At 40.4% G+C, this 11,035-nt stretch overlaps 2 protein-coding genes across 2 annotated transcripts; one reads left to right on the forward strand and one right to left on the reverse strand.

Moving 5' to 3' along the window:
• The first annotated feature begins 42 nt into the window (after window positions 1-42).
• LOC111603450 (DNA replication licensing factor REC) lies at window positions 43-10,191 on the forward strand. The gene is made up of 2 exons (XM_023321038.2): window positions 43-2,372; window positions 9,421-10,191. The coding sequence occupies exons 1-2, from the start codon at window positions 115-117 to the stop codon at window positions 9,797-9,799; spliced, it is 2,637 nt and encodes an 878-aa protein (XP_023176806.2). The 5' UTR covers window positions 43-114; the 3' UTR covers window positions 9,800-10,191.
• LOC111603451 (nose resistant to fluoxetine protein 6) lies at window positions 3,057-8,907 on the reverse strand. The gene is made up of 8 exons (XM_023321039.2): window positions 8,448-8,907; window positions 6,475-6,764; window positions 5,027-5,201; window positions 4,224-4,933; window positions 3,912-4,105; window positions 3,512-3,852; window positions 3,258-3,400; window positions 3,057-3,195 (listed from the first exon to the last, which is right to left on the reverse strand). Exons 1-8 carry the CDS (start codon window positions 8,521-8,523, stop codon window positions 3,091-3,093), a joined length of 2,034 nt encoding a protein of 677 aa, XP_023176807.1. The 5' UTR covers window positions 8,524-8,907; the 3' UTR covers window positions 3,057-3,090.
• Window positions 10,192-11,035: the final 844 nt, after the last annotated feature.

Here is an 11,035-nt window from a genome sequence, read left to right on the forward strand (position 1 = left end):
GATAGCTCGATTACAAGACTCTTGACGCACTGTGATGTCGAATGCTAATAACAGAAGAAGCAAACCGCGCAACTTGTGTCCAAATAGGTTTGAAATTTGTAAGCGTATATTGTAATGAGTCCACCCGAAGGCCGCGGAACATCCAGATTTGTTCGCGGCAGATCACGTGGCAGCGGTAGCTATCGTCCTTATTTCTATTTTCGTCGAAATGGTCGCGTCATACCAGCTGGCGGCACTCGTCAGCCCGGATCAGAACAAGATTCTATTACCAGAGGTATTGCACAGCCACGAGGGTGGAGTCGTAGTCGGTCCGATGCTGTCGCACGGCGCAAACGCGTCACTAATGCGTCAATGGATTGCAGTTACTTGCGCCCAGAAAACTACGCTGCTCCAGAGGATGCCCTGCAGGTGCGCAGTGTACTTGTGGACAATCCACGCGCTTGTCCTGGATGGCGTTTGTACTTTATGCGTGAGGAATACGTCGAGGGCAGCGAGATGGCCAAGCGCATTATATCCGTGGAAGCGCACTACCAGCGTAATCCATTAATATATAATATAACACTCATACGCCAAAGTGGACGCTTTCAACTCTCAGCGCCGGTCATCATGCACGACGAACAGCTAAAGCAGGTGTGGCCCACACTGAAAGAGGATTTGCAGAGACAGCCACTACGCACACTCTCAACTGTAGCCGTGGCCATGCACACGGTTGTCGTTAATAATGGGCTCGATGAAGCGGCGGACACCATTTTGCCAGCAATAAGCACAAAAGATATGTATATACCACCCCGTGGACGCACACGCAAGATTTACGTACGTCCCGAAGACTTTGTGGCAGTGGAGCTGATCAGCAGCATAAGTCATGCTCGCGTGGATAGCATGTTCGCAGTGCGTGGTATTGTGAGCAGCGTTGGCGAACCGACCTATGGCCTGGCATGGCAAGCCTTCCAGTGCACACGCTGTTACACAGAACAGTCGCTGCGCCAGCGTGGGACTTTCTCACCACGTCCGTATCACTGCATGAAGCCTCTCTGTAGTGCCAAGGACAATTTTCTGGCACTACGCAGCTCGCCCTATACGCGTCTTTCAGTGCGTCAGATCATACGGCTAGAGGAGACAAGCATCTCGCTGCTGACGGACTATGAGAACACGTTTACCGGTGAACTGGACATTGAGTTGCGTCATGATCTGGTGGACTCTGTGCAAGTGGGACAAGAGATTATAGTCACGGGCGTTATAAAGCTTCGCGAGCTATGCGACAACAGTGAACAGCCATCGACATCTGCAGCTGCAGCAACTAGCGGTGATATGCAGGCGTATATGCGTGCCTGTAGTGTGCAGCAGGCACGTTTCATCAAGCCAGAGTTTAGCGAACGCGATCTGAAAGTCATTTCCATGATCAACTCGGAGTCCAATAACTTTAAGTTGCTGGTACAATCGCTGGCTCCGGAGGTGCACGGTCATGAGATGGCCAAGGCTGGGTGCTTGCTGTCACTACTCGGCGAAAAAGTCAACGTACTGCTAGTCGGTGATCCGGGCATTGGTAAATCCAAGCTGCTGCAGAGTTGTGCTCAGATTACCGAGCGTGGTGGCTTTGTTAGCGGCAAACGTGGCAGCCAGGCGGGTAATCAATTGGGTCTCAACTTCAGTGGTCGCAACAAGCGGGTAATGGATGCAGGTGCCCTGCTTATGGCTAGCACTGCGGGTCACTGCATGGTGGATGGCGTCGACAAGTTGGCTTCGAAGCAGACGCTGTTGCTGCAGTCCATGCAAGCAGGTCAGCTAAATATGGTACTTCCTGGCGCGTTTGCCTCATACGAAGCGCAACCTGCGATCATAGCCAGTGCCAATCCCCAACGTGGGCTGTACGATCAATCGCGTTATTTGCTGCAGAATATACGGATTACTATGACCCTGCTTAGGGAGTTTCATTTGGTCTATGTGCTGCTGGACAAGCCTTCGACCACGCGCGATATATCTCTCACAGAACATGTGCGTGCCCTGCACGCTGGTTCCAAAAAGCGTTCCCAGATCGCGGCACGCTTCGTGCTAAAGCCCAAGAAAAGCGATTCTATGTGCGAGAATACGTTGAATGAGACGTCCGCTGTGCAGGCGAATGACGACGATGATGATGATAATGATAGCATTATGCAGCAGGATTATGATTTGGATAAGCGATTGGAACATAGTGTCCAAGAGCATGGCGAACTTGATCTACTGCCACCCATATTAATTAAGAAGTTCATTGCCTATGCCCGACATCATGTCAAGCCGCTGCTCAACGATGCATCTACCAAAACCATCAGGCGACATTTCCTGGAGCTGTACCGACGCAGCGAGATCGAGCATGAGCAGAGCCAAATAGGAATGGGGTGAGTGAAGTATTTTGATTTATCTAAACGAAATGATCCCCTTATCAGGTATTATGATCGATTAACTACAATAGAAAGACTATAAAACCAAAGGCATTGCTCGATTTATATTTTTATCGGTTAGATTTGATAATTATCGATTTAAGAGAGTAGTCAGTAGCGAATTTATAAGTTAAATTTTTAACCTTATTTCTGAAAGTAACTCCCAGTCCTAAATTAGTTGATTTACTGATCATTATTTATAATATTTAAATAAAGGAATATTCATATTATTCATATTTTATTCATATTTAAAAAGACTATATGCTCTAATCGATTAACGATCAAGCATAAGCATGATCATACTTTAATGCATTTTCTGCATATAATATTAACTTGTCATATGTGTGCTTGAAGACCCCCGACTTGCAGTGATAAATATTGATTGAACATAATGGAATAGCAGGCTTTATCGATAGGTTATGATACTGATATATTTATTTAAGCTAAGTTACTTAATATTAGGATTTTTATATGTAAAATCTTAAGTGTACGTAATGCTGACACTTGCTGAGAGCTATAAGATTATATATACAATAAAGTTGGATTGAAGCGTCATCCAATTAATAATTTACCAAAGCAGAAAATTAAAAATTTATTTCAAAATTTTTAAGCTAAGCTTGATTAAGTTTTTCTTAAGCTTTCAGCAGGTGTCATCACAACTTAATATTATCCTTGACTAGCGCAAAAGTTTGAGACATGACGATACGGGCAACTCCACAAATATGGCCAAAACAAGGGAACTGAGATAGGAGGCGCATAGGACGTAAAATATATATGCAAACTGAAAGAAAAACAAGACAGGTTTCCATAGAAAATCTATATAAAAATTAAAATAAAACTTACCATTGTGCCAGTGCCAAAGTAAATGGGCTCGCGCACCGTGGCGAGAGCAACTCGTGCCACCAAGAGATGCACTATATAAGCGCCATATGTGAGGCGTCCCAAGATCCGGAAGATTGGCAGGCAGGCAAATTTGCGCATAATCCCTAGCAAACAAAAATAAATTATAATTGAAAAAATTATTTAAATAGATATGAAATCGTTTGAATAACTACAATTCTGTTACTCCATTTAATCATAGTCACATGTGTACTTACATCCTACTTTGGCGGCCATGCCCACCACGAATATGCCCAGGCCAAAGCCCCACAGGTTTCGTTGTATGGTCGCGTAGATGGCGCCCCAAATGCGTGGCGTTTCTGCATAATAATGCTGGTAAATGGGATGCGCCGTAAAGAGCCAGAGAACCCCAACTGGGAACAGAGTAAACCAGAAGAACTGAAAGCTGCGCAGCTCACGCAATTTGTACTGCTTCAAGGAGAGCTGATCGTAAGCAATGGCAGCTAGGACGCCACAGAAATAGGACCCGAAATTCATTTGAAATGATGTATAGAATTCAGTAAACTGATTATCACCAATAAACGAGTCCTTCTGTGTCCTGAAAATGGGAAACAGAAATTAATGTGGACTTTGTCGAAGCTGGCGACGATTACTTACTGCGGAGTCGGCAGGAAAATGGGGTAGTAGTCCATGACATAGGTCAGCACAGCTGGGAGCACCATAAAAATGCCGAACACAGCGCCATAGAGCAGCTTGCTCCAGCGACCAAACCGATGTGCCAGCATCAGCACCAGCAGGCTCAAGGCAAAGGATTGAGTATCCGCAGCCAAATACCAGCCCTGTAGCAGGCACTGCAAATACACAAATGCATATGGAAAGTCTAATTAAAATCGTCAATTATTTACTCTTTAATATTAAAACTTGATGTTTGCTGTAAATAAGCTCTGAGAGTTTTTATGTTCTACTTACCCGTTCGTCGGTGCCCACAAAATTGTTGATGAAGAGCAGATTGGTCCACCAGTTCTTGCGACAGGCGAGCTGTTCCCGTTGGTAAATGTGACGCCAGAGGGGACCGCCAGCATTCTCAAAATAAACGCCACTCATCAAAAGAATAAAGCCATAGGGCACGGTTAGTCGGATATAGCGGAACACATTGAACTTGACAAAGAGAGCTGCATATTTGCCCAAACTCCATGTTTCAGGTTTGTGTTCCGTCAAGGCGCGAGTCACCGCCAGCCAATTGATGGTGAGCAACAGCCCGCTAATCACAAAGAACGTGACTGTGATTAGGGAGCCGGAGACAAGGAGTGTGCCGGCAGCTGTGTGCAGCATGCGCTCCGGATCTTGGGGATTGCTAATGGCGCCTTCATAGATCACCCAATTGGTGTGTGCAAAGATCACCAGGAACATGGCGAAGAACTTCAAGCAATCGAGAAATCGCAATTCGCGCCCGATCTTGCCATTCGGTTCCTGATTCAGTCGATACCAATTCCTGGCTATGGAACAAGTGAGCAGCAGACGCGTGGCCAGGCTACGAGGCGGCGTCTTGTAATGATCGCGCTCCTTCAACATTTTGTCATGACGACGGCGCTTTAGATGCAAATCGATAAGGCTGCTCAGACAGGCCAAAAGGATAAGGACAAAGACCAGCACATAAAAGCTTAAATTCCAAGGATCATCTGTGAACAGAAACCAATAATGATGTGAAAGGCGAGTCAGGCAATGCCGATTTAATTTAAACGATAGAAAACTTAGCTTCCCCTGACACCTACCTTCCTCGGTGACTTTGCCAGCTGTTGCAGTCGTATCACAATATTCCACTACACTCCTGGCCTGAACTCCAAATTGACGCTGCTGCAGGCGCCAGTTGAGGCAGGCGTTGGTCAGATTGTTGTAACGGGCCCGATTGCTCGCCTCCATGGCAAAAAGTTGCAGATAGACGTTCACCTGCAGCACAAGAAACCAGATAAACAAAAGATAAAACGATTGATTCAAATTGCCCATTAAATGTCACAGCCTTGGCCCTGAACGAAATGCAGCTGCTCCACATTTGTTTTGGAATCAAATTTTTAAGGTGCTACACGCTGCTTTTTTTTAAACAAAAAAATGTAAAACTGCATTTTATTGGCTACTGCAGCAACTGACATCAGTCAATCAGAGGGTTTTCCAAGCTTGCCTTGTCTAATTATGCAGCAGACGCACCTAAATGACTGATCTACATGGCGTTCGAAGGTAATCATAAAAGGGGTCTTGAAAGGGCTATATGATTAATTTATATATGTATACACTTTTTCTGGCCTAATACACCTACTTATCTTTATCTATAAAATACTTTTTGTTTATAATCTTTTCGTATTTTAATCATTCTTTAAGATGTTTGCACCTTTAAATATTTGTTTAAATATTCGCCTCTATATGACTCTGTTAAGCTGTAATCTGAGTTGAATAAACTGATCAGCATGTGCTTGTCATTATATCTGAAGCTTAAGGGAATGTGGACTTTTTCAAGCTGTATGTCACAGCTGAAAGAAATAAGAATGCAATTTTAAGATATAAATTTCAACTCTCGGCAGTTGCAAACAGCCCAAAAATGTTTAACGAATGTCGAAGCAAAATGAATAATTGGCGTAATCGGAATAGTTAATGCGAGTATTTAGACATTATAATGAAGAGATTATAATGAAGGTGTTTCAATCAATTGTCATAACTGTCAAAGAGAGTATAACCACTTCGTTGAACATTGTTTGTTTGGCTTGCATGTTTCTTGTACGCATTTGTTGACGCTTAATTTTTATTGTTGCTAGTTAAAACATTTCTGTTTTTTCATTCAACACTTTAAATTTGTTCGTTCCGTTTTTTGGTTTTGTTCGTTTTTTGTTGTCTTTTTATATTTTTTATTGGTTGCTGTGGGAGATTTTGAAATCTTGATTTTTCTTTGGTTGGGCAAAGGCGTCAAATTAAATTAAATCGTGTGCGATCGTTTTCTTTAAAAAAGATTGAAAAGCGGTTTTCAAGCCCATTGAACGCATTTTCATATGGCTGTGCTAATTTAAGCTAAGCTATACGGCAGATAGAATATCATTGAATTAACTAAATAGGCTGAAGTTGCTAATTCATGAATATTTTCTGGAAATTTACTATTCAAGACAAACAACATTTGATTAACTTTTCTGATCTAATTTATATATATATATATATATATATATATATCCAAATTCACCTTGGCATTATCCGTAAGAACTCCCGCTTGCAGCTGCTGTCTGGCAATATCATCCACTTCCGCCAGCTGTGCTTCACACTTGTGTACGCAGAGTCCAAAGTAAAGCTGGCGATGGTCAAAGTGGTGTCTGTCATATTTCGAGATCTCCTGGATGGCACGCCAGGCGGCTGCTGAGCTGTTCGGTTGCACCTCTGCGCGCACAAAGCAATAGGTCCCAGCACCATACTCCTGCAGACAGCGATCATAGTCATCAAAGTCGTAAAGTTGCGGCATTTCGTAGTACTGCGTCACTGTGGAGGCAAATTAATGACCATTAAGGAAGTCAGTTACATGCGTCATCGGGGCAAAACTAGTTTCCTTGGCAAAAATGCCTCAAATACCCCAAGAACAAGGCAGCCTCGACTAGCTTAATCTTCTTATGCGATCAAGTAAAAGGAAACTCGTTTTCCTGCCTCCAAGTTTTTTTGCTTTACACGAAACGACTTAGGACACAAACTTGAACTTGAATTTCAGATGCGTCACCTTTGCAGTTATTATACTAGAAATTTCTAAAACACGACGTTGCATTAGAAAGTGCTTCAAATTGAACAAATGTTTCAAGAGAAAGTAAATTTATTCTTATTCCACACTTAGTGATAATGACTTAGAACACGAAATTAATTTTTAAATTTATCGCTTCATCTTTGTAGGCATTGCGCTGAGAAGTCAATTCTGAATTTAAAAGACTCATTCTTAGCAGATCCAGTTCAAAAGACTTAGGACACGAACTTTTTATTGGAATACGAAGCAAATGTTATATATATATCTGTTTCACTTAACACGTCTAAGAATAAATCTTGAGCTCACATTTGAAGTCCTTGACTTTTGCCGGACTTCACGCTTAGTGCAAAATAATTGCATACATTTATTAAAAAGTAAATCGTTTGTTGTTTGCTTTGCGGTGTTAAGATGAGTAAACAAATAATGTAAATTCATATTGCTCATGTCTCGAGTAGATCGGACCGTAAATCTTTTTGTCTGTTTTTATACTCGTCCAAAATGTGAAAAGTGTATACCGATTGGATTGATTCATATTAAAGTAGAATCTGATTTAAGCCCAACATATAAGTATTCAAATATTTAGTGAAATAGGGCTTAATCATAGAAAAAATGCTTGCCTACGCCCACAAAGAGCTATAATTGGAATGTAAATAAATATTACGCATTATATTCTGCTGATGTGTGGGGGAACTTGGTGATTAATTTGGCAATAGGTTTAACTGTGCGTGTTAAGCAAAAGACGAAAAAATTCAAGCAGCAAGATGCTTAAAGTTGAGATGCGACAATTGATTAGAATACAAAAACGAGATGGAATCATTTGAATACTTATTTTGACACCTTATGGCAATTAAAGTCGCAAATGGATTTTGTCTATCTAGTGCGAATCTGTCAACTCATCTGACGTTGATAAACAATTTGAAGTACCTGTGCGAAATCTTCCATTGTCACTGTTCATAAATTATGCGTTGGAGTGTGAGCCCTTGAAGATGAGTTTTAATTGTGCAGCCTAGGGAATATTTATCAATTATATAGCTTTTTTAATGTCATTTTCGGATAAACTGATTGATCACAGGATAAAGCTTTAAATCGTTTATTATTATTGAGACAATTTATATGCATCTTCAGCTATAGCTATATATATTCGTATTCTATTCCCATTGAATTACGTTGAAGCAATAATAAAAACAATTCGATTTGCATTATAACAACATACTTTGCACATTATATCATATAATATGAGCAATTCCTAGGCATTACACAACCTGACGCCTATCCTATTATAATTCGAATAGTTTAATGGAATACATTCTAATACGATGACAACGCCCCGTCCAACATTGCGTGTGAATAGTTTTTATATATTTTAAAATCTTAAAAAATCCCCATTATAATATCAAGCTTTAATACCTAATTCTACGTTACGGATTACTTACTGTTCATCTCGAAGCATTGAACGGCTGGCAGGAGCACGCAATAGGCGATGACAAAGCTAAGCGACCACATGTTCATCTTTATCTAAGCCACAGTGCACTCAATAATAATAATAATACAACAACAACAACAACGCCTACTTAATTGTATTTGCTGCACTTTTGAATATTTTGTTTTCGGTTTTGTTTTTGTTTTGTGAGCAACTTGCGACACTCCGCCAAAAGCACAAAAATCTCTCGCTGCTGGGCAACTAAAATTTCATCAACGAAAAGCTGAGCATTAAACAAAAGCCGCTTCAATGTCAACTGTTAGGAAATTGCGCTACGCTTCCGATAGCTGCATTCGATGCGCTTTTCCACGAGCTCGAGCTCGAGATATATTCGAAATTCAAAATTGGAGTCGCACCGTACCGAACCGCGCGCATCAACGTGCGAGCCGAGAATGAAAAAACGAAATTGATAAATTCAAATGAAAGGTGCGTGCTGTGTTTGGGATCGCGCCCGAGCGCCCAACCGACCAACCGACCAACCAGTCAACCCGTTGGCCATCTGCCCTTTCTGTAGCAGAGCAGCTGATGCACGTTTTGATAAAAGTCTTCCGCTAAATTGCGTTGGAACATGTTCGAAGCGCGCCCACATATAACTGATTTAAAGGGCATGGCTATTAAATCGAGTTTGAATGCTTAACTAACCATATATAGAATAGGAAAGATGCTCTCCAACCAAAAATGTTTATAAGTTTCCAAATATTCACTATTAGCACGAATCCAGCCGAAAACAGGTTTCAATGTCACATTTTAGACGTAATAACACAAAATTCATTGTGATTTGGCTAACATCTCAGAATCATAATTAATAATAATTAAACTGAAAATTAGAAACTAAAGAACGTGCAAGGTTCTTGCCCTTGACTGAAGCCTTAGGCAACATACTGTTTTCTCTCTTTTAAATGTTTCTTTATTTGAACTCTTTGCAGCCAGCTGCTCGGCCTAATTTGCCTTTCGCAGGCACGTGCCCGTCTGGATCTTTCCAGCACTGTAACACCGCTGCACGTGCGGGATGTGATCGCTGTGGTGTCAGAGAGTATGGCGCAGACACGCCTTGGCGCCGCATCTGCTGACCAAGCATCAGCACCAAGCAGCTCCAGCAAAGGTTCACAGCTACAGAACTTTGTGCGCATGATGCAGTTGCGATCGGCTGCGTTGGGTCGGCGCATTTTTGAATACGAGGAGCTAAAGGAGATGGGCACTCGAGCGGGTATTATGACGGGCGTCACTAAATTGGTGGAGCTTGCCAACATGGGCGGCTATTTGCTCAAGAAGGGCGTAAACATGTACGAAGTGGTGCCCCATTAATCGAAATGTCTAAGTAAATATGCTAACAGTGTTTGAACTAATGTATTTATTTTTAAGCTTTGTTGCGTCTAGAACACTGTCTAGGTAGAATACAATGTGGTATTAGTTTCCTATTTAACTTATATTCGTACACAAATTAAATGGTTACCAAAACGTTGCTTAAGCAAAAAAACCTTTGGATTTTTTTTTCCATCCTCTACTGATTCTTGGACCTCTACAATGTCAGTAAATGTTCAAAATAACTTTTGTTTTTAACATCAAGACGTGCTAATTCAAGTTCTTAGAACGGGAAAAATGTAGAGGAACTGCTAATTTTACGTTTGAAACATCACTATCGCGCCATCTAGCGACGACTAGTAAAACAAGTTTTCGGCATAAAAACTTGCATACTTTTGCGCTTCGTAAATAATTTATGATTAGTAATTTAAGCTAAATAAATACATATTATATAGGTATATAATGAACTGTTGAATTTGTCGATTGAAATTGGATTTATGTAAGCTTCAGTTTATTTAATTTAGTGTTCGTAATGCCATGTTAAATAAAAACAAAGCCATTCACCAATTGCGTTGGTTTGAATTAATTCTTTATTCGTTTTGCATTCATAAATGTACATTGAATTAAATATCTAAAATATAATATATGTTATAAGAACTATAACTTGTAATTTAAGCTAAATGAATACAGATCGTATATGAATATATTGAACTGTTGAATTTGCCGATTAAAATTGGATTTATGTTTGCTTTAGTTTTTTTTAAATTTAGTTTAGTTTTCGTGAAACGATGTTAAAGAAAAACAAAGGTTTTTGATGTACCTAATGTAAGGAAAAAACAAACCAATTGCGTTGGTTTCAATTAATACTTTATTCATTTTGTATTCATAAATTTACATTGAAATAAATATCTCAAATATAATATACGTTAAAAATCCAACTGAAAAGCTTCTTTCTTTTTCTTCAGTGTATTTGGTATTCTACGTATTTTCATGCTTCTTGTTTTCGGTAAATGTGAAGCCTTATATTTAGTTTATTTGATTAGTAACTATAGTATATAATTTGTATGCATTTTATATCAAAGATTCGTTTCGTTTATAAAGTACAGCACTACAGGTAATGGGGCTTAGTCTAAGTGGATTAGTTTCGTTTTAATATTATATCTATCTGTTACCGTGCCTTTTGGAACTATATACAAGAAAAAATAAAACAACGAGCGAACAGGCGCTTTAAGATAAATA

Source organism: Drosophila hydei, unplaced genomic scaffold, assembly GCF_003285905.1.
Source record: "Drosophila hydei strain 15085-1641.00,03,60 unplaced genomic scaffold, DhydRS2 tig00008147-arrow-arrow-pilon, whole genome shotgun sequence".
Taxonomy (NCBI): Eukaryota; Metazoa; Arthropoda; class Insecta; order Diptera; family Drosophilidae; genus Drosophila; species Drosophila hydei.

Excerpts from the sequence above, each read along its gene's own strand:
- LOC111603450 (XM_023321038.2), top strand. The coding sequence starts at position 115 with ATGAGTCCACCCGAAGGCCGCGGAACATCCAGATTTGTTCGCGGCAGA. Across the intron at positions 2,373-9,420 it reads CAGAGCCAAATAGGAATGGG|CCAGCTGCTCGGCCTAATTT; the intron begins GTGAGTGAAGTA and ends AACTCTTTGCAG.
- LOC111603451 (XM_023321039.2), bottom strand. The coding sequence starts at position 8,523 with ATGAACATGTGGTCGCTTAGCTTTGTCATCGCCTATTGCGTGCTCCTG. Across the intron at positions 3,853-3,911 it reads ATTTTCCTGCCGACTCCGCA|GACACAGAAGGACTCGTTTA; the intron begins GTAAGTAATCGT and ends TCCCATTTTCAG. Across the intron at positions 3,401-3,511 it reads CATGGCCGCCAAAGTAGGAT|GGATTATGCGCAAATTTGCC; the intron begins GTAAGTACACAT and ends TTTGTTTGCTAG.